The sequence below is a fragment of the Amblyomma mixtum genome, chromosome 8 (genome assembly GCF_055824585.1).
Source record: "Amblyomma mixtum isolate Tamu chromosome 8, ASM5582458v1, whole genome shotgun sequence".
Lineage (NCBI taxonomy): Eukaryota > Metazoa > Arthropoda > Arachnida > Ixodida > Ixodidae > Amblyomma > Amblyomma mixtum.
The window spans coordinates 131082465-131109211 of NC_143019.1; the positions used below are offsets into that span (position 1 = coordinate 131082465).

Below are 26747 nucleotides of genomic sequence, written 5' to 3' on the forward strand. Positions count from 1 at the left end.
AATCTGTACGCTTTTATTTCTTTTTATTATTTACCATTTTTTCTATTTACATTTTGAGGCACTTGCTTAAAACTTGTCTCTATACTCACTAAAAACGTGCATGCCTTGTTTCGTCTTGGAAACAACGCCCTTTATTTTAGGCGCCTGATAACTTCAGGCTACCCATTACTGACATGAAAATGGCTTCTGTATGAATGTCGCCTACTGCAACCTAGTCACGCTAAACTTAAACTGCACTTTGCCCAAACACTGATCCCAAATTTGATGCATTGTAAAAAGAAATTAAAGGTAGATAGTTTAACTAGTGCACAAACGCAACCCCAAATATTCTTGACGTCGCTTCACACACGCAACATGCGATCATCTCTCACAATGCAGAACCCCTCAGGCAAGGGCTGTGATCCGTATTTCACGATGTTTTGCAGCAGCGAAAGGTTCTCAGAGTCTTCCAGCACACCCCAAGACCCTGGTCCCATCACAAACTCCTCCGGTGTCATGGTCAGAAATCGAAGTTTTGGAAAGAAAGAACGCATCACTGTCTTCAACTCAAGTTGAGTATCCGAGGCCAGACTCCTGGCACACTGTTCTTGAGCCCAGCCAAACACCGCACTCGAGAGCCTGTGTTCAGAGACATTCCTGATATTGTCCACAATATAGTGAACAGTGTCCTCCAGAGCGTTGTTGAATTCCTTTGAGATCAAGACAACTGCCGAACAGTATGATGTCAGAAGAGTTTGTACAACGCTGTCCATGTCTGCTTCGCGGCTCCGCATGTAGTAGTCTATGAAGGAGCACAGTGTTTCAGCCTTGAGGTTCTTCTTAATGTATGCGCTGCAGGCTAGTACCACCTCAGGGACGAGGTATTTTTTGGCGGCAAACCTGGCGTGCAGTGCGTCGCTGATGGTCTTCAGCTTCAGCTTTCCGGAGTAGAGGTACCTGTGTCATAGTTAACAAACGAAAAATGCATTCAAAACGGCGCTTTCTTTCAGGTTCAGTCTACGTCACGCTTGTGTAGAGCAATGTAGCAGCACCCTGATATTAAACAATGCGGCACCTCAAAGCTGCTGCTCCGTTCATAAGACAACGCATGCGAGCACATTCAGCCTCTTGCACGGAGAAGCCAGGAGGCAATTCTACTTTAGTCAGCAAATATGGGGTCCTGTATAATTTCAGCACTTCTCTGCTTAGCTTTGCTCGAGTGCTCTACTCAAAGGGGTGCAAACTGTACAAAGAAAATATACTGCGCCACACTAGCAGTCTACTATAAATTCACGGAAAAGATTTCTTGCACCACAATCCTCCTAAGATCTGCAAACAGGAATTAAAGAGAGCAACAGCCGCCCTCAACTGGTCTCGCTTAAGGAGATGCAGCTTTTAGGGGAAATTTTTCTCTTTCATCCAGGTGTCATGATTAAACTGCTCGGAAAAGCTAGAAGAGACAAAACTGTATCCTGCCTCTTCAGCTGGCTTTCTAAGAAAGCCTCTTTTTCAATTGTTCTATTACTGTTATTGCTCGTTTTTTCAATATGAAGTGATCCCACAGAGAATAAAAGGTAGAGGCACAGTGGTAGTGCAAAGCAGAACAAAGAAGAGCTTGAAACGAACGCCAAGTGATAACTTCAATGCATGCAAAGAAAGAAATGGTCCCATATGTAGACACTCAGAAATAAAATCTAGTCTGTGGTCACAAAATTGTGGCTATTGAAGAGCTAGAACTACATCATGCGCAACTGTGAATGGCTGATTGATACACTAAGCTGCTGTTTTTCTCATATAATGTCCTTCTGCGGATTTCTTCATCAGCTCTTACACAACAACGTGACAGTGTGGTTCAGCAGTGGTGCCCAATAGTGCTCATGGCAATGTGCTGTTGAGTGAGAGGAAGATGTACTGCCTTTGTCAAAAGTTTGGAGCCCAGGGGTTTGCTTCTGAGCGCACTTTGTGGCTCGTATTATATCCCCATCGTTTCAAATCTCCTGAAGGCAAGAAGATATATAGTCTTGCCCCCTCCAATGGGTGTTACTTCCAGGAATATACAGGAGCTCTTCAATACGGCTTACAAACAAAATTATGGGCTGTAAACTTTCTACAAAGGCTGTACTTTTCAAGAAGTTGTGCTTCCTATGTCTTGTGTTAAGACAACCTCTTGGCTGACAGTCATATGTCAAACCGCATTTTTGCAGTATATCACGTAGTACTATTTCCTTGCAGCCAATACATATCTGCTTTCGAGCATAAAAGACATCAGAGTTTATTTAAGGGATCAAAAGTTGTGGTTTCGTTATATCTCAAACTAAAAATTATTGCCGTTGGGATAAAACTACGATACATTGTTAATACTAAGATTTCTTCGTTCTGCCCATGAACTCATGGCAGGCACTTATCGTTTCAGCCTTATATTTGCAGTCAGCACTCCACTTGTGGGAAAAAGCAGTAGTGGAATATAGCAAGCTGCTTCACTACGATTTTCCAGTTCGTCCTAGATGTTGTGTGAACCTAGAGTACAGCAACATTTTGTGAATTTAATAACAAAATCGGAATGTATGAAATAAACAGCATGTTTCGCTGATCCCCTTCTAAGAATTTCAACTGGCACAAATTTAAGCAAGAACAATGAAACGAACCGTATGTTGCGTACAGCAATTAATGCGAAAACTCATGTCCATCCTCTAGGAATAGCTGGTGTCGGCATCCTCACCAGTGGTCAATAAACAAGAAGAGCTTCGATAATGGCCTACCACAAGCATTTCTGTCAAATTGGGATATTAATATTTAGTGCCAAATGGCTGTCCTTCGTGGCGTCTTTGGACAGGAACTCTGGTGTTTTCTGTTACGAGCCCATTCAGAGAGGATACACCAACATATGCTCCGAAGTGGGCTTTCAAAATTTTCTGCACAGAGGAAGTTCACTATTTCCTGAACGAACAGCGAGAGGGGCTTCGATTCTTGAAGCAAATGAAGGAATGCGGGGTGCACTCAATCTGGGGCGCGAAACGCATTTAGTGACCCTGCCGCATCTGTTCGTTAAGTATACAAAGGGCACGGGTTGGTAATCTTAGCTTGCTGAGTGTTCTGCTGCTGCCAGCTGCTGCATGCAATTAACTTCAAAGGGAGACCAGGTGCCAAATGTTGCCCTGCCCCTTCTGGACGCTTGCTGTCGGCGGGAAAGCCAGCTTTGCGGCCCTGTAAACAGCAAGGAATGCCACTTTAAAAGGGGCTGTGAAACACACATTAATGAGAGCATATCAACTTGCTCATTCGCTGCACTGTGTTGTCATGAATGCCTGAGCCAAATAATACTCTTCTACATACAGCAGAGAATCCACAATCATGCGAAAAAGTTGGCGAGCTCTTTCCAGCAAATTTTTGGTGCTCGTATTCTCCTCCCTTGCACCGCTCCTGCGTATACCAGTTCAGAGATGGCTATTGGTTAGATCATTTCAGCTGTAAGGCAGCTACCATGGCCGCGGCCAATAAGCGCTGTAGCTCAGGCGGGTCAGGAAGCTCTGCCGCGGGTGGTTGGGCTGGCGATGGAGTGGCGACTTTTCAGCGAGCCAAAAGGAATGCGAGGAGAGAAAAAGGCACGAAGGCGCGGAAATTCGAATTTTGACTGGAGGTAATTCAGCTTCGACAAAGCGCACCAAAAAAATTTTGCTGGAAGATACCAGTTAAGCGGTGTCCTTTAACATCACGGGCATACGGCAACTATATTAGAGAGCCCTTTTAACTAGAAGCTTAATACGTCTTTAACAGCGCTCTATCTATGGGTAGCGAACGGCGAACTCTTAATTTTCCGCTAAGTTAATCCAAGGTACATGCTTCAAACCAGATCAGAGCATCTTTATTTAGTATCTTCTCTCTCCTACAAGCTAGAGGAGAAAATATACGAGGTCTAGCTGTAATAAAAGTATCTGACCTTTGGCCGAAGAAAAAAATATGGCATAACTGGAGCGTTGCAAACCTAGTCACCTTCAAAGTAGTCTACTTGGGACTCCACACACTTCTTCCAGTGGTGTTGCCATCGTTGGAAGTATTCCGAAAAGGCCCCTTTCGGAAAGGAGTTTAGCTCAGCTGTCGTTGCAGCTATAATGTCCAATCTTTTCTGAAATCACGCTTCTTTCAGTGGCCTCTTGATTTTGGGAAACAGCCAGAAGTCGCAGGGGGCCATATCAGATGAGTAAATAGCCTGTTGAACTACAGGAGTTTGGTTTTTCGCCAAAAAAGCCCGAGTCAAGTGCGAGGAATGTGCAGGAGCATTGTCGTGATGGATGCGCCACTTTCCTGTTCACCTCAACTCCGGTTTCTTGCGCCGCACAGCATCATGTAGTCGAAGGAGGACATCCCTGCAGTACTCTTTGGTCATTGTTTGACCCTGTGGGGTGCGTACTTGTGGTGTGCCACACAGAGGGAGCCAAAGAAAGCAGTCAGCATCACTTTCACATTGCTGCGCACTTAGCGGGCCTTCTTTGGTCTTGGTGACGTGGAATGCTTCCACTGTGACGATTGGGATCTGGTTTCCGGGTCGTACCCGTACACCCAAGACTCGTCACCAGTGATTATGGTGTTGATGAAGTCGGGGTCACTGTCCGTGGAATCCAGCATGTCCTGTGAGACTTCAACACGAAGCTGCTTTTGCTCCACCGTGAGCAGCTTCGGCACGAATTTCGCCGCAGCTCTCTCCATGGCCAAATCTTCTGTGATAATGTAATGTGCAGAAAAATTGCTCATGTCCACCTCTTCCGCAATTTCTCAGATAGTCACACGACGGCCCCGCATCACTACAGCGTTCACATTGGCACTGACCTGGTCATTGTGGCATGTTGATGCCCGATCGGAGCATGGCTCGCTCTCCACCGATGTGTGGCCATCTTTAAACCAATTGTACCACTGCTTAATCTGTGTGCTGCTCATAGCACCGTCACCAAAAGTCGTCTGAATATTCCGAATGGTTTCCACTTGGCTGTCGCCCAGTTTATGGCAAAATGTGATGCAGTAGCGTTGCTCCTGTGTCTCCGCCATTTTCCTTGCAATAAAAAAAACCGACGAGAGCACTGCGCAATGCCTCACTCAAACGCTACGTCCCAGCGACTGACGATATCAGCAGGCGGGAAAAAATTCATGCATGCGCACGAAGGTTCAAGGTCGGCGGATGCAAGCGCTCTTGTTTCATATCAATCAGGTATTCGCAAAAAAAAATAAAGTCGGATACTTTTCTAACAGACCTCGTATTGGGGACAGGAACAGAAAGCTATTGGCATAGTAGCTTGACGAAGCTGCTGCCCGTCTTGGCATGGCTGGCGAACAGATCAACATGGAACACTACATTCTCCACTTGGCAACGAATACACATGTAATACAGACTGTACATTTGTGATAAAGAAAAGATACAAACATAATAAATATTGAGAGAGATGCACATGCAGATGGTCCTGATAAGCTGCCTTTAGATCAATCAATGTGTCTGCAAAGTGACTATGAACGTTATTTAAGTGGGAAAAGAGGATTTTCAGAGTGACAGTAGCCACCAGCATGATGCTTATACTTACTGGCACCGGACACGAAGAACACAGGACGAGTCTGCTGTCTTTGCTGTCTTGCGATACCATGTATATGCAACACCAACTAGCCCAACTTTCCATTATTTTAAGCATGATGCTCCCAGTGACTTCTGTCCAAGAAAAAGTGCGTGGACCTTTGTACGACTGACTATTCAGTATGCTTTCCTCTCTAGTTTAGCAAGTGTAAAGGCTGTTTTATATTGCTCTATGTTCCTAAACTATGTTAATTCATGCTGCTCGTCGACGCCTTCTCACCCTCTTCTCTAATCTGGAGGCGCTACAACTAAGTAACAAACATTCACTTCGTTGTCATATTCCTCAAGGCTTCAAAAATGAAAACCGAAAAATCATGCTGCGTAATAAAGCTTGCATGATGTGACTAGGTTTTGGTAAAGCTTCTTTGAGTCAATAATACTACCTAGGTGCGATTTTTTGCGTGCCGCCCTCCGCAGTCAGCATTGGCAGCTGAGTCCCTGACTGTTGAATTTGTATGTTTGTGGTCTGTAGCAAGCGTTTCTAAAAAATTGAATTTAACCGTTCCTCTTGTGTCACTCACCAGTTGTGATCTCATGGTTGGGTGATGCGCGTCCTCCGCCAAATCAAGTGAACTTCACAGGAATAATCATAAATTCTACTGAAACTACTTTAGAAACAGGTACGTACTAACACGGTTCTAATGTATTCAGTTACTATGATGTCATGAGGTAGACTGTGCTTTGACCACAAGCCAAGTTTGTACTGTTATACTGCGTCCTGTGTTTCTCGCCCTGCCAAAAAATGTTAACCTGTGCTTATCAATGAAGGATTGTAAAGCTAAAGTTCCACGTATACACATTTCACCCACGAAAAAAAAATCCTATCATTAGTCAATATGTGGCCTTCCTTCCTGAGGAGAGGTTTTAGGCACACTGTCTCTCGTACGTTGCCGTTACAACATAAAGACTCGGCCATAATGTTATTCAAGCTAGTATTGTTGTGTTTGGTCAAGTGGCGTAGAAGCATCTAAGGCTATCATGCGACAAGCTCAATCAAGCATTGAGTATTGAGGAAAGGTTTTAGTATAATACTTTTACCATGCGACTTTAAGAACTAACTATACAAAACGAACTTCCCTAGCACAGTTAGCAAATAAAGAGCATGACTAGGAAGAATTGCCCACACCTGAGAAGTATATCAAAGCCGTCCGGATGGATGTCCGTGATGACCACCTGATCTTTTTCAGCGAGGTCGCCGTAGAACATTGCGTAGAAAACCTCGTTCCTCATAGCCAGGAACAACTTGTGTGCACGGAACTTCCGCTCCGGTACATCGGGATCATCTTCAGGACGGACCACGAACTCAAAGTCAGTGAACTCGCCACTGTCCAGGAAAGCCTCCACGCTGAACTGTCAAGAAAATGGCATTCACATTTGCAGCTGTGTGGCATTAGGAACTTGCTACTATCTATGGTACTGATATACACAGCAGACGGAGGAATGTGTATTAACCCGGCTTGGCTATATCTATGTCGACGGTAGGATGTGGAACTGTGTGCTCATAACAGAAAGAAAACAACCGCCACAACAAAAATATTGGACTTGCAACTTATTTACCATGCGACATACAAAACAGTCTGAATACATTCGACTCTGCAGTAGGCGACGGGGATCAGCGATAGGAAATGATGCCACATTCACAGCTCACACTCCTACTGACTAAATACATACAAACGATGTTTCTCGCGCTTCGAAGAGTCATGCTTTACGTCAGCTCGGTCTGAGCCAAAGGCCGCAGCATTACCATTTTATCAAGTCCTAGCAAATTGTTCTGTATTTTGTTTACAACTTTGTTTACAATGGTCACAAAACGCAGACAGCGAAAGTTCAGCGGCCAACGCCACTTATTCTTCAACAGCAAGGTAGACACAGCAAGCAGTTCCAATTGCCTTTGTAAGCCACTTTTTCACACCCTAACAATGCTTACATTTCTCCCAAAATCACGAAACAAAACCTCGACATCAATGCATAACTACAGCAGGCGTGAATAGGTCTGATAGTGTCCCTGCACTACAGACGTTGGGTGCATAAGCGTTGGTACGCCGCTGTCTCAGGACGATTTTTTTTCCTTACTATTAGCTCCGCATAGCCAACAAAGACGTTTCGAACGAAGAGTGGGCCGTGTTTTCTCAACTAAAGAACTTTTTTGGTCTCTGAAGCCTTTATGCACGACAACCAGCATTCCGTGCATGCTCGCTGCGCACTGCATCGGCTGCATCGGCAATGTTGGTGGCAGATCTTAAAAGAAAATCATCTGGGATATGACATCGAAATGCGATACATAGCCTATAAAGAACGCAGTAGAGGATGGCTCCGAAGTTCGACCAATTGGGGTTCTTTAATGGGCGTGACATTCCACACGACAGGGACATTTTTTTTTTTGCATTTCGCCGCCATCAAAACATGGTCGCCGCGTCCGAGATTCGATCCTGTGATGATTCCCAAAAGCGCAGTAAACACGAACAATAGGGAGTCTAGTCAAAACAAGCACTGACTTCAACTGAAATTGATTACGGGAAGGGAAGAATATATAAATCACGAATCTTAAAAAATAAACAAAAACTAAATTGTCACAAACTAGAGGAAGATAGCCTTGGATGCCTCCTTATTCATTTCATTTCATTTATTCCATGCACTGAAGTACATGAGGGGGCAAGAGAAAAAAGCTGTTTTTTTTACACCTTGACAAGCTGCCGCCGCGGTGGCTCAGTGGCTATGGTGCTCGGCTGGTGACCCGAAAGACGCGGGTTCGATCCCGGCCGCGGCGGCTAGAATTTCTTTGGAGGAGAAATTCTAGATGCCCGTGTACTGTGCGATGTCAGTGCACGTTAAAGAACCCCAGGTGGTCGAAATTTCCGGAGCCCTTCACTACGGCGTCTCTCATAGCCTTAGTCGCTTTGGGACGTTAAACCCCACAAAACCAAACCAAAACCTTGACAAGCTCGTGCCACTGAATAAATAAGGGCAAGGCCGACAGTACAAGCAGTACATAAAACAGAAACAGCACAATTTGTGAACATAACTTCCTGAGGAAAAAATCATTTCATATTGATAGACGTAAATACAATAATATACAAAATTTCTGAAGCAAAAAAAGTTGCTATGCCCTTCACTGAGATGTTCAGAGAAAGATTTTAGAAATGTACAAAACACCAATATTATGGGCTTATACAACCAAACGTACGTGCATATGAATGCATATGAGATAATACAAATGAAGTGTACCACATGCTGACATTTCTAATATACTCATGCATTGCATCATTAGTAGGAAGGTTGTTTAAAAATGTTAAAATTATACTCTACAGCATTTGCAATCCGCAGTTTCTTCTTGATGAAGGAACCTCCCAGTGTTCTTTGTGCCGCGTATGATATGGGTGATAGTTTTTGCCTGTTAGCCAACTGTGATAGGAAGTTGTTTTGCATTTTACCTTTTTATTAGGGCTTTGCTCAGACAGAAATCGTAATAGTGTTCCATGTTTGCTAAGTTCAGTTGTTTAATCAGTGTACAGGTTGAACATTGAGGAGGTGAGTTTTAGAGAGTTCTTACTTTGAGGATGACTAATTTTTATAGCATTAGTACACATACGGTTTCTCCACACGAGAAAAGAGTATCGCACAATAGACAAAAAAAGCGTATGATAAAGCACAAGTCTTATGTTAAATCAAAGTACATTGCTATCAATCGAGATAGGCACTGTTAATGAAATATAGTTCATTTTGTGAAACCAATACTGATGGCCGACTGACGCAAGTGTCTCCAGAATTATGCATGTAATACGCTCCCATTATTTGTCTAGCCAATTGTCCTTATGCCTAAACAGAATGGCTGTGGCAGAAAAAATCGGGGTGCAAACACACGAACGAGGGTGCCTGTTGCATCGCAGACCGAGGGAAAAGGGCGCGAAAATAAGAAGACACCGGGCACAAGCCCAACCTCCAGTAACGGCGAAAAAACAAAAGAGAGAGTTTATTTGCGGAAAGCGGCTTATATACCCTCAGCTAGGGGGCGCACGATGTTAGTTGCACAGAACTGAGTTCAACAGGTTGCCAACACACAACATGGAAAAAGCTACACATGAACACATGAGAACACCACAGTGCTGGCCAGGTCAATGGACGATTTTGTCGAGTTATTATCGCAGGAATTGAAATGTTCTTGGAGCCTTGTAACACTCCAATTACTGCGGTAATAAGACATCAAAATCTTGAATCAGGAATTATTAATCCCTTATCTGCGGCTACCAGAATGAATGTACTCAGAACTTCACCTGTGCAGCGTATGTGATAGGAACTATAATTGCGCCCAGTTGTGGCAAACACAAAAAAAATGAAAACATGGTTATCGGTTCTAGGTATTCCACACTGATACCACATTGCATGAAGATGCTCAGCAAGTGCTAGTTGCATGCAGTCATATGGAGGTAAGTGAACGTTATAGTGGCAATGACACATTTTGCAGCATCCATATGAATAGCTGTGAAGTGTTAAAGGAGAACCATAAGAAACGTTCAACTTTTCCCTGAACATTGTAGGCTGTGCCCATAATAAACAACTGTATTAATCCAAATCGCATGTAAGAGCTCGATTGACGACACTCACGGCATGCTCTGTCTGTACTTCCTGCAACATGTGCACCAGTTCTCTTGCTCGGCAGCTCTGACAGCCTGGAAAAGGAAACATGTTATCAGGCATACACAGCACGAACTAACTGTCGAAAAGTGCTTTCAATTAACACCAAAGGACACATCAACTGACATGCGAAGAACTACTTGTCTGTGATCTTGCAGAAACGTAATTTGTTGCTTGTAGCACGCGACTGACAAAAAAGCTCGGAAATGCGCTAAGGGAATAGAAGAAACCCTCGTAATAGATTGTGGTATCTGTAATAGTCCCAAAAAATGTAAGCATCATGACACAGAGGCCCTGCAGAAATGTTTAGCATCAATCCGAGCAATCAAAAAGTATTTAATTTGCACTGAAGTCACCACTTCATTTTTTTCCCACTCCTCTCGAGATATGACCATCCACCTATGACGCTGTTGCCTTCTCTCGCCGAGGGCCCTTTTGCACAATGAATCTTGGGAATTTCATATTTGATAGTTACTAGACTACAAGCCATGGCTTGAATCGTGGTGTTTTTAGTGAACGTGCACACAGCCGCATAGCGCCTGTCTGCTGGCTCCAGGGGAATCCGTACCTAGGTGATCTGAGGTTCCTTGGGCTGCGCCCCATTAATTTTTACGTCTTAAATTTCAAGTGCAGGCGCTAGGCTGTGCAGCCAGCAAAAGTGAAACTTGGCTAAGAGCAACCGCTGCCTTGTCACTTCAAGGCCTCTTTCCTATGATGCTTTACATTATACTATTTATGACCAGGCACCAAAAATGTGAAATGATGCTCAATTCTGGTCTTTTTTTGCTGCAAGGAATCGCTGCTGCAATTTCAAGGGACACTGGGAACAACCTGAAGTTGCTCTCGCGTTCTACACACTCGCTTTCTAAGGAAACGGAGGCCACTTGTGCTGAAAATAGAGATTTATAGGAAACAAAAGTTAACACAGCTGTAGCCACCATCTACTGTATCCACAAGCAGACTACGATGACACTGAGATAATATTTCTGCGCGCAGTAGCCTGAAGCCAGGCTACAATGCGATTCACTAGTAAGCGGAGACCAGAGCCTTGCTCAATTTCGACGTCACAGTTTCGGTTAATGTGGCGGGGTCGAAAGTTCCATTCTTGTGCACTGGCACTATTCCAATCTCGAGAAAACCCACTCTTTGTCTGAAACCAGCTAGACAGCCAGAAGAAAAATAGAAAAAATTCAGGGGGCACTTTGGCTCTCTAAAGTGCTGCAAGGCGAAAGCGTTTCCTGGCGCACTGTTTGTCGTTTTTTTATTTTTCACATTTATTGTTTTTGTTTTATACTTCATTTCGGTTTCTTTTCTTATCTTTAGTTTTTCATTTTGAATGTTTTATTTTCAATTGTATTTTTATTTGTCTCTTTTCTTATTTCTATTGGTTTTTATTTTTATTTTCTTATTTTTATTCCTTTTATTTTATTTATGAAACCCATGCATTCACTAGATGCGCCTTTATTCATGGTCAAACCTCGCGCCTTCGTGGCGGAGTGGTAGCGTTTCCGCTTCAAATGCCAAAGGCACTGGTTCGATTCTCAGCCTCGACGCAGTTTTTTTTAAGCAGTGACGCCGAAACGCGGACAAATCTGCCGACACGGCTGCTAGCGACAGTGTGCGGCATTAAAGGCTTTCACCTTCAAATACTGCCGTGACTGGGTCAAGCCCGAGTTTCGAACCACCGGCGGCAGGAACAGGAAAGCTCCGCTGGCCACTGCATGAGCGTATGTACTGTGCTATCACCATGCGAGCAAACATGCCTCGTGTTTAATTGCCACACTCTCGCGCTGCGCACTGGACATCCTTGTCTTATCAACTTTCAATAGTGGTCAATGGATCCGAAACACACAGTTATTGTGTAGCCCTCTTAAGCTGCGTCAAGCGGTCTGAAAATTTTATACTACGCTACCACTAAGGTCCCCAATCACATATATTGCCTACCTTCACCTGAAGCCTCTCCTCGAAAACAAGCTTTACCTAGATATACCAATACCTCACGCTACATATATCCTGGCATAGCAGAGCAAAGCCACTGCCAATTTTTTTCTGCAATCGGTTCGCCTTTTCCTCGGTGAAAAAAACATCACCATAGCTAAACAACCTACTTTTAATAAGATGAACATATCACGAGCTAGTTGGTTTTCCATCACACGAAAACAGCGCAAACTTCGTGTGTCCTTCGTGAAGTTTGCGCTCTTTTCGTGTACTTTTAATAAACTAAACAAATTGCATGAATTTCACTTCTCCTATCATTTTAGAATTTTGTGACTGAGCTCCATAGCTGTTGGGCAACGCCACAGGAACTGAATGCACACGAGCAACACGAAACTTTCGCACCATATTGCTTACAACAAAGGGTGACAGTAGACAAGGTCACATCTTCCTAACCGGGCCCCCACAAAGCACTTTGGCATCGCAACGGTGGCCTAGTGGTTCGGGCACCCGCCTCGTATGCGGGAACTGCAGGGTTCGATCCCCAGTGCCCCCGGGTGCCCACCGGTGATACAATGGGTACAGGCTTTCCCCTGGCCTGGTGATTGGCTTTTTTAGGGTGAAATGCTTCAGAAATGGGTCTTTCGACCCACCTTGAAAAGACGAAAACACCTTGAGCCACGGCGCTCTTTGGCCCTGATACCCTTGCGAAATAAAAATTCACGATCATCATCATCACGAAGAATTTTGTAGCAGTTCGTTTCGCTGACGCCTGTAATCATACAGTCCAGCGCAGGAATAGTCAAGGTGCCGCATGACCACACACTCGTTGAGACTTTGCAAGTCTAAGGACTTTCAGTGCATAACTGTTCAATTCGCAGATGTCATTGTCATATCAAGACAGCTGCCACATGATGCTGAGCCAGATTATAACATAAAACTGGTGAAATCAATAAATTTTTGCATGAGACCGCAGTCTCGCAACATTTTCAGTTTGTAATATCTAGACTTAAAAACTAACAAAATGGTCCAGTCATACAGCTTTGACAGTGCTCTGCGATGGCTTTTTGAACAGCACGAAAAAACGAGGACTAAGCAAGAAACGCACACACAAACGAAGGGCTGACTATCGGCTGCATTTTTATTCGGAAAGACTCATGCTCATAAGACTTCAAGCCCAACATGCACCGGTGCATAAAACATAAATAAACACTAAAAAGCAAACAAACAACTCAAACCACATGAGTGCATTAGTCTCATCAAGTTGCAATAGTTCCGTTAAGGTAATCCAACTCGACCCGGTGTAAAGCCACCATTCGGGTGCAACACCACCGATCAAGTGTAACGACAAACGGGTACGCGATGTGGCGATGAGATATGCGTCTGCTGGGTTCCAGAAGAAACGTCCCTGTAACATACGTCCCCCCAGAAAAGATGTCCCCGGCAAAAATGTCTCCATTTTCGAAGTAGGACAAAATGTCCCCAAACGGGTGCCATCAAACACCTGGTAACCCGCAGCGATTTGAGCATCGACCTCGCATGTGGGAGATGTCGCTAGTGGGCTCATGCCCCATGAGGTGGAATTAATTTGTTTAACGGTGAATCGCTAAACTAGAGAAGATTGAGGCGCATACACTTGCGTTCCAGGATAAACAGTAGGGACAAATTTGCGGTAGCATGAATGGAGTGTAAGAGGGTGTGGCAACTTATGCGGCATCTTCTTGATTCGACACACATCAAATCGGTGCAGAGAAACCGGATGGCAAGTATATTACATCAATACGAAGTATCCATGGTTGATTTCGTGGAGGAGCTCAAGGGTTGGTACATTAATAGTTCGACAGAAGGTAAGCTACCCGACTACAGGGTGATGAAGGACCCGGAACTAGACGCCGATTTTACGCTGGTGGAAGTTGAACTTGCCATCGCGTAGGATCGCACCACGTCAGCGGCCGGGCCAGACGTAGTGACGAATAAGGTTTTGAGAAACTTAGATTACTCTTATTATTTTCAATACTTTGAAGGCCCGGAGACATTACAGAGAGGAGGGCCATACAAAACAAGAACTAATTTTCTTGAAATGTCCGACATCGGTGATGGCAGCGATGAAGGCCGGGAGGTGGTTCCAGTCATTTGCAGTTCAAAGAATATATATGAATTCATGCAAAGGGTGGTTCTGCAGTGTGGGATTCTTACCGTAAAACTCCGATCAGTGCATGAGAATATATAAGATGGAGGAATCAGTAACTGATTTTTGAGAATAGGGTTAGTATAATAAACCCACTGGAAAAGACATAAGCAAAAATATTTACGGCGCAAAGGAAGAGCTGGAAGACTAAGAATTGACTTTATTGCAGATACGCTTGCTGTTCGTGGGTAGCTTGAAACACTAAGGAAAGCGGCGCGGTTCTGAATGGACTCTAGAGTGTTAATTACAGATATTTGACTAGGATCCCAAATAGAACATGCGTATTCTAGTTTCAGTCTTGTTAATGTCCTGTACAAATGAAGCTTAACGGAACTGTCTGGAGCTGTGAAATGGCGGCGTAAGAAACCGAGTGTGCAGTTAGCTTCGTTAGATATGTAGTTCACGTGCATTTTCCAAGAGAGATTGTGAGTTATGTGAACACCGAGATATTTGTACGGGGAAACAGGAGACAATGGAGTGTTATTAAGATAGAGAGTGGTGTTATAAGTTTGGTTAGAAACACACATGTGTTTGCAATTAGTAGTGTTAAGTTTCATAAGCCAGTCACTGCACCATGAAGAAATTGTATCCAGGTCCGTCTGCAAACACGCCTCACCACAGGGATTACTAATTATACAATACAGCACACATCATCTGCAAAAAGTTTAATGTGGGAAGAAACATTGTTAGGAAGATCATTAATATAAATAAGAAACAAGAGGGGACCTAACACAGATCTTTGACGTACTCGAGAAGTTACAGAAATAAGAAGCGAGTCATAGCCATTAACTAAGATATAGTTAATCCTTCATTAAATCTTGTTGTTTGCAGAATTAGTCGTGTCAATCATGTGCACCAAGGATGACATGGTGACGAGGATCCATTAATAGGAAGCCAGCGCGGAGAGGCAACTGGAAAATACCGTGACTCAACGGCTGATATGGCAACGCCACAGGCTGTACGACCATGAAGATGCAGCGAGTTCAGACGGACTGAGGAAAACGCTGAACGAGGTCAACGACGCAGGAAGAAATCGTATCGGAAAGTTCCCGGCCTCCACGGTGTCAGAGAATGACGTCCCACTCCCGACGACAAAGCGTGACGTGCGTTACGAGTGAACAACCGGCATGGCTAAACAAGGAGAAGCGAAGCACTCAACATTCAACGACGAGTACGAGAGTGAAGAAGACCTACACCGGGGTCAGCAACCAAACATGCTTTTTTGGCGAAACGTCCATGACCATACGAACTGAAATGGCGAACGGCGCAACGGAGCTAATGATGCTTGCGACTACAATGCAAATGATGGCACGACTACTGGAACGGCAAATTGGATCAACCGGCCATCCGATTAACGCGGCAGACAGCGACAACACCACACGACGGGTCAACGAAAGCACTGCGATCCAAGTCATGACAATGCCCGATACCACAGCAAGTCTCCCAACGTTCTCCGGAACGGACAGCGAAAGCCTAGACGAATGGATCACTTCTGTGGAGAGCACGCAGCCTTCGTGACCGAAGACGGACACTATCAGCCAACGCACATGATTTTCAGCTTATGCACAGCACCGGCAACCATGCAAACCATCATGGACGAAGGGCTTCAACCACTCATTGACAGCGGAAACATCATTGTGTACATGACGACTTATGCATCTTCACGAACGACGTCAAAGAGTCCATACGCACAGTGAACTATGTTTTGAAGAGACTGAGAGACCTCAACCTATGAGTGGTTTTTAGAAAGTGTACTTTCGCCGCCGGCTCTGTTGGGCTACGTCATTTCGAGAAACGGAGTAGCTCTAGACCCACGACGCACAATTGCCATAAAGGACTTTGGGCAACCGCATTCAAAAACGAAAGGGCGATCATTCCTAGGGCTGATGTCTCACTACAGGAAGTACATCAAAGATTACGCGAAATTAGCTCAACCATGGAACCAACATACGAAAAAGGATGCACTACTGACATGGACTGCCGAATGCCAAACATTTATGGATACGCTGAAGCATCGACTAGCAGAGGCAGCGATATTAGCCAACTTCGACCCAGCACTTCCAACACAAGTTCACGTTGATGCCTCATACACTGCGTTTGGCACCGTCGTTTCACAGAAACACGGGGACGAAGTACGTGTAGCGGAATACGCAAGTAAGAAGTGCCCGACTTGGATAGGCACAAGCACTCGACAGATTTGGAGGCAATCGCGGAGCAGTGGGCTGTGATAGACAGGTTCCACCCCTACCTGCAAGGCTTGCAACACTTCAAAGTCTGCACCGAAAACTGGGCGGTGGCGCACATCATGTCCAAGAAGAATCCGCAGCGGCCATTCGCCCGCATAGTGCTCGACTTGATGGCATACAAATTCACGATCCGGCATATATCGGGCAAGACGAACGTCATCACTGATGCACTATCAAGAGTCCTAAAAAGGACACACAACGTTTTCGTCCTCAAAGCTGAAGACAACCGACTTCGCAAAGCGCAACGAGAGGACCCTTCACTTGCCCCGGTCATTGACCAAGCACGGAAAAATGGAACGGAAGCAACACCGTACAGGCTCGTGCAAGACAGGCTTGTACATGTGACCATCGACGAAGAACGAGAGACACAGCGTATTGTGGTACCAGGAAGCCTGAAGCAGTCTGTTCTCGCGTCATACCGTGACAAGGACGGGCATGGCGATGGTACAAGGAAGCTTGCAAAAATCCGGCAAAGATACTTCTGAGAGAACATGAGCTGAGACGTGAATAACTACGTACGCGGATGTCAAGCGTGTCAACAGTACAACGCGAGTAGAGGCGTGCAACACGGTTCGTTCAACCCATGCATGCCTAAACAAGCACCATTCGATACCATTGCCATGGACAACGTTCGACTAATCTACACTGAGAACACCAACAAGTACTTTATAACCGCACCTGACGTCACGACGACGTTCATAATCACACGTGCTGTACCAGACAAGTCAACTGAACACGTGCTGCGTTTCCTTGAAGAGGACGTTCTATTCACTTTTGGGACACCAAAAACGGTGGTGACAGACAACGACGGAGTGTTCAAGTCCAGATCTCCAACATGCTACTGCGCCGAGAAGAGCATCCATCATAGGTTATCAGTACCCTATGCACCCGAGACAAACGGTCTAGTCGAGCGTGCAAATGCGAAAGTCCTATCAGTGCTCAGGAAGAACCTCAAAGGAAACATGGAGAACAGGAGCAAGCACCTAAAAGAAAAAAACGATCCAGGTAAACAACCAGCCGCACGTGGGTTTGCAGATATTACCATTCGAACTGCTGTATAATTACGTGCCTCGCCGATCCATCGACAACGAGCTATCGGCACCAACAACAGCGCCAACCCAAGCAGAAGCTAAACGTGAGGAAGCACGCGCTACACTTACCGACTACTTGCACGGCATCAAACGCAAGTACGATTCCAAACATAGCCCACCATCCCTGAACGTGGGAGATGAAGTTTGGTATCGTAAAGGTTCACGACCAACAAAATTAGGCCCAATTCATGAAGGACCCTACACGATCACACAGGTGGAGAAAGAAACGTACACCATCGCGAAGAACGGAACAGAAGAAACAAAGCTCGCTACCGCCAAACAACTGAAAAATATTCACGAGCAACCCGACTTCAACGAGACGCAGTCGCAAGCCGCATTTAGTAGAACGTTAAGTTGGGCGAGTTGGTATAGGTTCATGGTTGAAAAACAGCGCACAAAAGACTAGACACAAGAGTAAAGGCGACGACAGGACAAGCGCTGAACTCACAACTAAGGCTGTATTGCGAAAACCTGGGTATATAAGGAAGGCAAAATCATGAAAACAAAATTGAACAAACAAAACTATGACAATGATAAAACTAGTGTGCGCCCGAAGCCCACAATCTGCCAAGAAACGTGATCTCGTTATCACTTAAAGCAACCGAAGGTTTGCTAACGCAGCCCCGTTGCTCCGTTGCGATGAAGTATGCTTCTGCTACTTCTCGCGTGGTTTGATCTCTGTGAGAATACAACACCTTTGCTTGGCTTAACAAAGCAGTGCACTTTTTCTTCTTGCTTTTCATCACTGCGCACCCCTTACAGTGGGTAACAAGATAAGATTGGTCATTGCCTTTATCTAAATTGTTGTTGTGTTCTTGCAGCTTTCCCCTTTCCTGCGGAGCCCGCTACATCGGACAGACCGGCCGTTGCTTGAATAAGCGTTTGCAAGAACACAACAACAATTTAGATAAAGGCAATGACCAATCTTATCTTGTTACCCACTGTAAGGGGTGCGCAGTGATGAAAAGCAAGAAGAAAAAGTGCACTGCTTTGTTAAGCCAAGCAAAGGTGTTGTATTCTCACAGAGATCAAACCACGCGAGAAGTAGCAGAAGCATACTTCATCGCAACGGAGCAACGGGGCTGCGTTAGCAAACCTTCGGTTGCTTTAAGTGATAACGAGATCACGTTTCTTGGCAGATTGTGGGCTTCGGGCGCACACTAGTTTTATCATTGTCATAGTTTTGTTTGTTCAATTTTGTTTTCATGATTTTGCCTTCCTTATATACCCAGGTTTTCGCAATAAAGCCTTAGTTGTGAGTTCAGCGCTTGTCCTGTCGTCGCCTTTACTCTTGTGTCTAGTCTTTTGTGCGCTGTTTTTCAACCATGGACGCAAGCCGCAGCTGATGTTACAAGCACGGACTCCAGCGAGCCAAACCAACCTGCCCAAGCGCAAAGCTACAGACACGCCGAAATGCAACCGAGCGGAGAGAACTTGGCACCTTTCCAAATCGCGGGTCATCGGCCACGTCAAAGAAGAGCGCCACGCTGGCTACAAATTAAACTCCTATTGCGAGGACGCAATAAATTGAAGACCCGGCCGTTTTAGCTTGTGTTGGTACAGAAACGGGCACCATCTATCGCCAAGCGGAAGAAGCAAGCGTCCTCACCCTGGCATCGTCTCCGAGGGGAGGCGGGGGAGAGCGAGCAGAGCGTTCAGGCCGCAACGACGCAGTCGTCGAGACAGTCATGTAATCCAGTTAATCCTTCATTAAATACTGTTCTTCGAAGAATAGACGATATGCGAAATGCGCAGCGCCATCTCTCGGCGCTCCGAGAACTAAGTCCTCCATGTTGGTACGGTACAGAAAACGAAACCGCTGCCCAGCGTTGAATTAAAACGGCTGCGCTTCGTTTGAAAAGTAAAATGCCGATGCAGTGTTGCGCTACCCTCTCCACTGTGAAAAGACACTACGATGCGTGCCAGGACTAGGTGCGTTCCAGCTTTTCGCTTTTCTATTTTTTTACTCCGTCCCAACGTTTTAGTAACACAAAACGCCATGCGAGGTATCATGTGTCAGCACGCGGATCAGTGCGAAGCTTTCGCTTTCTGCGCTGATTTTTGACAAATCTCTCGAGGTGATTTGCGTTTAAATTAAGATAAGGACCACAGCCTGTGTTGCCTCTGATCAAAATTAGAAGCCGATTTCGTGCATTTATCAACTCTCCGGTCGGGCGTGAATAGACGCATACTTGAACAACGTAATAGAGAAGGTAATTTTTTTGAGCGGGCCAATAGCTTGTGCCGTGGCGAAATAAGTTCACTCGAAGAACCATGTGCCGATAACTGCTTAGTTTGCTACGTGTTCAGTTAAGTTTTTCCCGTGTTCAATTAGTTTTAGAAGGGCGAGAAAACTCTCTGGGCCATACGCATGTTATGCGCGTTAAGGAGTCTTTGTGAAGCAATACACCGTACGTATAAAAACTGAGGTGCGAATGCTTTATTTCTTGAGGATTCCTACACCTTCGATATCTGCGGCGACGAAAATCTAAAAAAATAGAAGCGAATAATATAGCTACTTTATTATGAAGGAGGGACGCATGGCAAAGCTAGAAAGTACGTGCAACAGTGTTCTGAAAACGCTTCAGGCCATCAGATTTTATTATCGTTGTGGCAAGCTCCAACAGCTTGCTTCGCAACAAAGCCATTTGTCCAAGTTTGGGAGTAAGCTAATTAAGTTTCGGAAGCAACCGAACATGCTAATTTCGCCCCTGCGCACACAGCTTGACCAGCGTATCGAGTCCGTTCATGCACCTACAGCTGTATCATCTTTCTCTAATCAAGCCGCCGCGGTGGCTCAGTGCTTATCTGGAAAAAAAAGCTGCGTCTTTGCTTACAATATTTTGAATTATATGTGCATGCCTACTTTCCTCTTGTTAATGTCGACTGACTGCTTCTTAAGCACGACGCGGTTTCAACGAAACGTGGCGAAAATCAACCGACGCCGGGCTCTGAAACGGTGACGTTGAAAACCGCGGATGCGCATTGCACATTACAGTAAAGGAATCGAATTACGCAGTTGGTCGAGGGTCTTGTGTGATTATACTGCAATGCACGAAGCTCCTGGCGTCTGCGCGAACGAAAATTCGCACTGTCACAGAAGTTTGTCAACACACGTGCGCACTCACCGCAAAATAACCGCTCGCTACCCTACCAGATGAATTCGCGTCCACCTGGGGATAAAATAGCCATGATAATGCGCGATGCCTGAACTGGTGCTTTAATGCGAGCATTAAAACGACAACAGCACACGGTCACGGTTCGACTTTCCAACCCACTTTCGAGTGCCGATTATTGCGATCATCAGCGCTAGACTTCAAGCGAAGCTGAGGACGCGGTAGGAGTAAGCTGGCACTTATTGAAAGCACCTACATTTGGTCGAAGATCAGCTGTGAAAACAACGCAGCAGCTGAAGCTTGCCTGTTGAAATTCCACTCGCAAGAAGAAAGTACGCATAGCAAACGATTCACCAGCTCGGAGATCTCGACCGAGCCAAGATGGAAACCGGAAGTTGTGGGCGCGGTGTTGCCAGACCGCCAAGCAATTTCGCATATCGGCTATTGGTCGTGGCAGTCATGTGCACCAAGGCTGACAGTATTCACTGAAGCCGAAATATAGTAGCGGGGGCCGGTAAGATATCTCGCATTTCGCTGTGCAACACGGAGCGAGACACTCGAGCTTCGCGTCCGATTGGCAGCCAAAAATACTGCCCCACGGCGTTCGGAGCTACGGGTGAATTCGACAGCTACAAGGGCACTGAAACTGCGGTTACTTGCTAGCAAAACGTAGGAATGAACGCTGCTGCCGTACTCACAAGTCATCTTTCAGTGCGTAGGAAACTTGACGCAGAGCTCAACGAGACCCCCACAGAAGCGAGCGATATGAGGCGCACTGCCGCAAAAACGAAACTTCTCGCGTTGAGGCGAGCCACCAACGAGATGAGGAGTGGCAGAGTGCGCGACTGCTATATACCGTTTACAGCGCGCAGTTCTTCCGTTTGAGACCAGATGGCGCCACGGGTGCTCTCGGAACGCGGCGTCATTACTTGCTTCGTAAGTCGCCGGCGTGTATACCTCGACGCAGCAGTGGAAATGTGGAAAGAGAAAATACATGCTCTGTTGTGGATTGCAAAAAGTGCGACAAGCAGTTAAAGGGGCGGGATGCGATCGTTTGCGAGCTTCACGGAACCGAACTGCACAAGTACGCGTCCTTGTGCAGTTCGCGTACTGCCCCTGTTCGCGCCCGTTGGACATCCACGCTTTTCGAACGGGCGAACGCAACACACACGTTCGCCAGCGCTAGACAGCGAATATAGAAGGAAAGGTCTCGATCTTTAAAAGTCTGCGAGGGTAAGTGCGCAACATAGCCGCATGAACAAGCTGTCCCTCCACCGAAACGTCACAAAAAAAAAACGACTTACGCTCCTATATTGCTAGTGCATAGCCGTGCGAGCGGACAACGCTTACCGTCAGTTCGTGTATTACACATCGTCTTGCTGCTACTGCTGAACTTCGCTCCAAGTAGCGCGGTTTTTGTGGACCACAATCGGAATAAAGCATTTGTGTTACGGCTGCTGTGCTCTGCGGTTGTCACTTCCTCACTAGAAGTGACTCCGGCTGATTACTTACAACCAGCGAGACCTCGAGCATTTTCATGTCCGCATATCGAGCATGGAGCGTACCACAATTTTGTACTATGTGAGGCTGACATAATTGTAAACTTCGTGTAGGGAACGCTCTGCCATGCGCGCGTTATATCGCTGAATCCTTGCAAACGATTGCATGCAAACTTGTGAAGGCTGCTTGATGCATGGTACTGCTTACATGATTGGGTAACATTTGTGTGTTCATTTATTTTTGTCGCCTTCCTTTGTTTAGCAAACCAACAGAAAATATTTTAGGCTTCCTAAGCACCTTTAAAGGGGTGGAGACACCAAATTTGTGGTTGGCGCGTTCTTAGTTTCAAACGTTTCTTATGGCTCCAGGAAGCATGATACACACTCAAAGATTCATATATTCAGAGTGAATAATTTATTATCGCATTTTTAGGTGAACGATTTTCGGTTTAGGTTTCGGAACGCCGAGTTGGACAGTGACGTCACAGAGGGGCAAGATCAACTACTTCTCTTGGTCACGTGGGCCCACAAAAGTTGTGACGCACCTACTGCTGCATCGTCTGCTTTCTTACACACGTGCTGACCAGCGCATGAAAACAAACGGCATGGCTAGCCCCAGCAGCTCGGATTATCACGGATCTGATTCCAATGAGTGAGGACATCGACTTCTTTTTGATCGCACGCTAATATCACCTTCGCGGGTTCGCGTGAGGATGCGAAGCACTTTGCAAAATGCCAGTAAGCATCGCTGCGCCGCTCTACCCAAGCTGCGCCCGGAACCGGTGTCACACTTCGCCGCCGTGCAGCGGTGCCTGGGCGCTGCTTGGGATGGTGTACAAATATCACACGAAAACGCAAGATATCCTTGCTATCAGAAAGACAGCGAGCTATACTCGAGCAGCGACAAGCATGCCTGCTTATGTTGGGAGCTTTCGGCAACGGCACCGCTCGCGGGCGCTCCGGGCGACGAGCACTGCTGCTGCCTGGCTGCCGTGGTCGTCGCTAGGCCTATAGCCTGTTTCGCAAGCGGCCGGCGCTTCGGAAGTCGCCTGCGCTATAATAAAAGGCCTACTTTTCACATATAGCTTTAGTGTCAACAACATCATCGCACAATAAAATAATAGTACGGTCAATCTCCTCGACGCCTTCAGCAGCGAAGCTAGCGGGCGCCAGGCGATCCGGACCCCACGTCTCGCCAGCGGCAGCTCCGAGGCGGTTGTGGCAAGAAATTTGCTCATATCGCAGTTGTTACCTCTACCAGCAGCTCAGTATTGGTCAGCGATCCTCAAAAATGACACCTTTTGCAGATTTCTTGTCCCAGGGTTTATTATTTACGTCAAGAACATTCCTTAGCTCGCTTTTACGACGTCGGCAGACGGGATCCAGGTTGGCCGACCGGCCGGCAGGCCCGGCGTTCTTCACGTCCGCACAAGAAAATACAAAACAGCCATGCTACCAGAGTATGCTTCCTTGATTCGAGCTACAACAGCATGACTGTGCGAAAAGTGGATCTTTCGGCAACGACACTGCCTGCGGCAACGCCGGGCGACTACCTGCGCGCTGGTCCCAGACTGCCCTAGTCGTCGCTAGGCCTAGCTGGTTTCGCATCGACACCGAAGCTGAGGGCGCTTCGGGACGGGCCCTCGCTCAGAAATGTGCTCCGCTCGGCACCCCTTTACTGTGAACTCGTCCCATAATAAAAGATATGTTCGATTTCCACGACGCCTTCAGCAACGGAGCTAGCAGACGGCAGGCAAACCAAAACCGCACCACATAGCAGCAGCACAAAAGCGGCTATGGGATGAAATTTGCTTGCATCGCAGTCGTCACTTCCACCAGGAACTCGGCATTTGCCAACGATCGTCAGAAACGATGCATTTTTGATATTCATATATCCCAGGGCTAGAACGTGAACAAACAATGCTATCGCGTTTTTCAGATGCCGGCGGTCGGCACGGAGACTGACAGGCCGCCCGGCTCCAAGGAGAGTGCGCCCTATGTCATCCTGACGCTGCCGCGCTCCGCGCTCGCATTGGCTGCCGCTTCCCGTCGTTGCGTTCGCCGCGAGCGGCCTGCCGTTGACATCTATAGCAGGCCGGACGCAGGCGACGAGCTGCGATCGGACATTGCGACGCTGTTCGCAACGGCGCGCCGCAGATCGCGCTCACTTTTCGCACATCAGCAAATGCGGCTCGCTGGTGCGTCAACTGTGCTCACGTGGCTGTGGCCCGCTCATCGTAAGTGACTGTATTTTGGTATGACGTCATTAAAACTTAGATTTTTCTAGCGACCTTGTGACGTCAGCGTTGAGGGCGCTAGCGATGGGTCTAGATCGTGAGAGTGCGCATTCAGGTAATCTCTGGAACCGAAATAAAATATTTTTTAAACGTTTCTTGTGTCCAACACCTGGCTTTGAGTGCCCTTGCATACATAGGAATCCCAAAGCAGGCTTTTTAGAGCTTCAAAATTTGGTGTCTCCACCCCTTTAACAAGTTGTAAACTAGTGAGTACGATGTGCATGCGTGCGTTTTAGAGCAGTCTCCGCATGCATGTACATAATACAGCAACGACCTGCGCAGCCGCAGGGTCATTAAACCTTGCTGTTTAGATAATAACAATAAAAAAATATTAAGCAAAGCCTTCAGCGGCATTCAGGCGATCCACCCGTTTCCTCGAACAGGCGGAGAGCTCAGCGGCTCTTCGCGACGTGAAGCCCAATCGTTTTCACGCCTAAAATGAACAAATCAGGGTTTTCACATGTCCTTCGAAGCTTCGGACCAACCAGTGTCGTCTTCCCACTCCTTTACAACCGCATCAGCCGAAACACTGCCTGTCAAAACCGAAACATCAGACGCAGCAGCCGTCGCGCCGAGCGGTCAGGAGGCGAGTAATGGCGGCGGGATCACGTCATGAAAGACGGCAGCCCCCATGATACGCCGCTGTAAAGCGTCTATAGGCTTGCTCTCTCCCAATTCCCTCCCTCCGATTTCTCTCCTCTCTCACAGGGAGCTATAGGGCTCAGCGCATCCGCGATCCAATGCAACACGAGAAGCAGCACGATCCTTCAACGGACGGTTCGCTGAAAACGCCTCCGAGCATTGCGCACTCACTCTGATTACATTTGAGCACTCATATGATTACATTTGTGACGCAAATTTTGTTCTGTGATAAGTTCTGGTTGCGGCGTCTACTTCAGCAGAATTTTGAAACGATGCTACTCTGAAATAGCGGAGAGTGAATGACGCTGGTAGTTCATGTTGAAATCAAGGACTGACCTAACCGCAGGTGTCATCACGCAAGGTGGGAAGTACGCCAACGTAATTCCCGAGGAAACCGTGCTGCACTACGTCGTCCGCGCCGAGACTAGCGCGGAGCTGCTGGAGCTGCGGGGCAGAGCGGAGGCCTGTTTCCGCGCGGCTGCCAGCGCTACGGGCTGCACAGTGGCCATTGAAGGAGAGGTGCCGTACATGCACGTCATCCACAACAACGCCATTCCGTATAATGCGCCTTATGTTACAAAGCTCTCAATACATGTGCTCCAGTTCACTCAACCACTTGCTTGCACGCCGTGTCGTCACTACCACGTGTCAATGCTTCCTGAAACGGCCACTGAGAAAGTAGCAAGACGTGGTGCCACCTGTGTCCTGTTCCTTTTCCTGTGACTCTGTCTTGCTTCAGGCTAAACTACGCTAATCAGCCACCTAGGGAAGGTACTTTCAAAGGCTTTTGAACTATATTAATATTCTCTTTTTGTACTCGCTCAGGAGTGTCCTTCGCCGAAGACTTCGTGAAAGAGCTGCCATTTTTCGGCGCTTCAACGGACTGCGGCAACGTGTCGGACCGCGTACCCACACTGCACGCCATCTTCGGCATTGTCGAAGGGAAGCGGAGGGCTGCTTGCGCGGCCAATCACACCCGCGAGTTCGCCGTCCTGGCCAACGCCGCTGTGTCCCAGCCGCCCACGCTGAGAACCGCCAAGATACTGGCACTCACTGTGCTCGACCTGCTCACCGACGCCCAGCTGATGCAAGAAGCACGCGAGGAGTTCATAGCCTTACGGTTGCCACCCAACGCAGAAGTGCAGGCAGTGATGTCTCAGCGATGCTGATGCATCTTTGCGAAGGGGGCACGAAGCAGTTTCGAAGAAGCGTTCCACGATGACAGGAAGGTTGCTGGTTGCCATGGCGCTTTAAGCAAATTAAAGGTCGCCGCCGAGCGATCTCACTGTTGTTACTTGGGGTGCTGTGTCTTCTGTTGCATTACCGCAGTAAAGGGAGAAAGTGTTTTTTTGTGGAAAAGGAAAGCTGTTATAGGCTTGGTTTAACCGTTTAGCCCTGCATTGTGCAGTGGAATCTACAGTTTAAGCATTAAAACTTAAATTACTGAGTAAATAAATATAAATGACCTGTATTTTTGTTCGTTATCATTTTCACCGAAATAAATAAAA

General features: G+C 46.6%; 2 protein-coding genes across 2 annotated transcripts; one reads left to right on the forward strand and one right to left on the reverse strand.

The window, feature by feature from the left end:
- Positions 1-21612, reverse strand: LOC149334455 (BTB/POZ domain-containing protein 6-like). The gene is made up of 5 exons (XM_089556248.1): positions 21500-21612; positions 11866-11942; positions 10196-10260; positions 6720-6943; positions 1-936 (listed from the first exon to the last, which is right to left on the reverse strand). Exons 3-5 carry the CDS (start codon positions 10223-10225, stop codon positions 342-344), a joined length of 849 nt encoding a protein of 282 aa, XP_089412374.1. The 5' UTR covers positions 10226-10260; positions 11866-11942; positions 21500-21612; the 3' UTR covers positions 1-341.
- LOC149334456 (xaa-Arg dipeptidase-like) lies at positions 15476-26408 on the forward strand. The gene is made up of 4 exons (XM_089557933.1): positions 15476-15548; positions 25586-25796; positions 25979-26010; positions 26065-26408. Exons 1-4 carry the CDS (start codon positions 15476-15478, stop codon positions 26406-26408), a joined length of 660 nt encoding a protein of 219 aa, XP_089414059.1.
- Positions 26409-26747: the final 339 nt, after the last annotated feature.

Excerpts from the sequence above, each read along its gene's own strand:
- LOC149334455 (XM_089556248.1), bottom strand. The coding sequence starts at position 10,225 with ATGTTGCAGGAAGTACAGACAGAGCATGCC. Across the intron at positions 6,944-10,195 it reads AAGTACAGACAGAGCATGCC|TTCAGCGTGGAGGCTTTCCT; the intron begins GTGAGTGTCGTC and ends TTTTCTTGACAG. Across the intron at positions 937-6,719 it reads GGCTTTGATATACTTCTCAG|GTACCTCTACTCCGGAAAGC; the intron begins GTGTGGGCAATT and ends ACTATGACACAG.
- LOC149334456 (XM_089557933.1), top strand. The coding sequence starts at position 15,476 with ATGGCTAAACAAGGAGAAGCGAAGCACTCAACATTCAACGACGAGTAC. Across the intron at positions 15,549-25,585 it reads TGAAGAAGACCTACACCGGG|GTGTCATCACGCAAGGTGGG; the intron begins GTCAGCAACCAA and ends ACCTAACCGCAG. Across the intron at positions 26,011-26,064 it reads TAATCAGCCACCTAGGGAAG|GAGTGTCCTTCGCCGAAGAC; the intron begins GTACTTTCAAAG and ends GTACTCGCTCAG.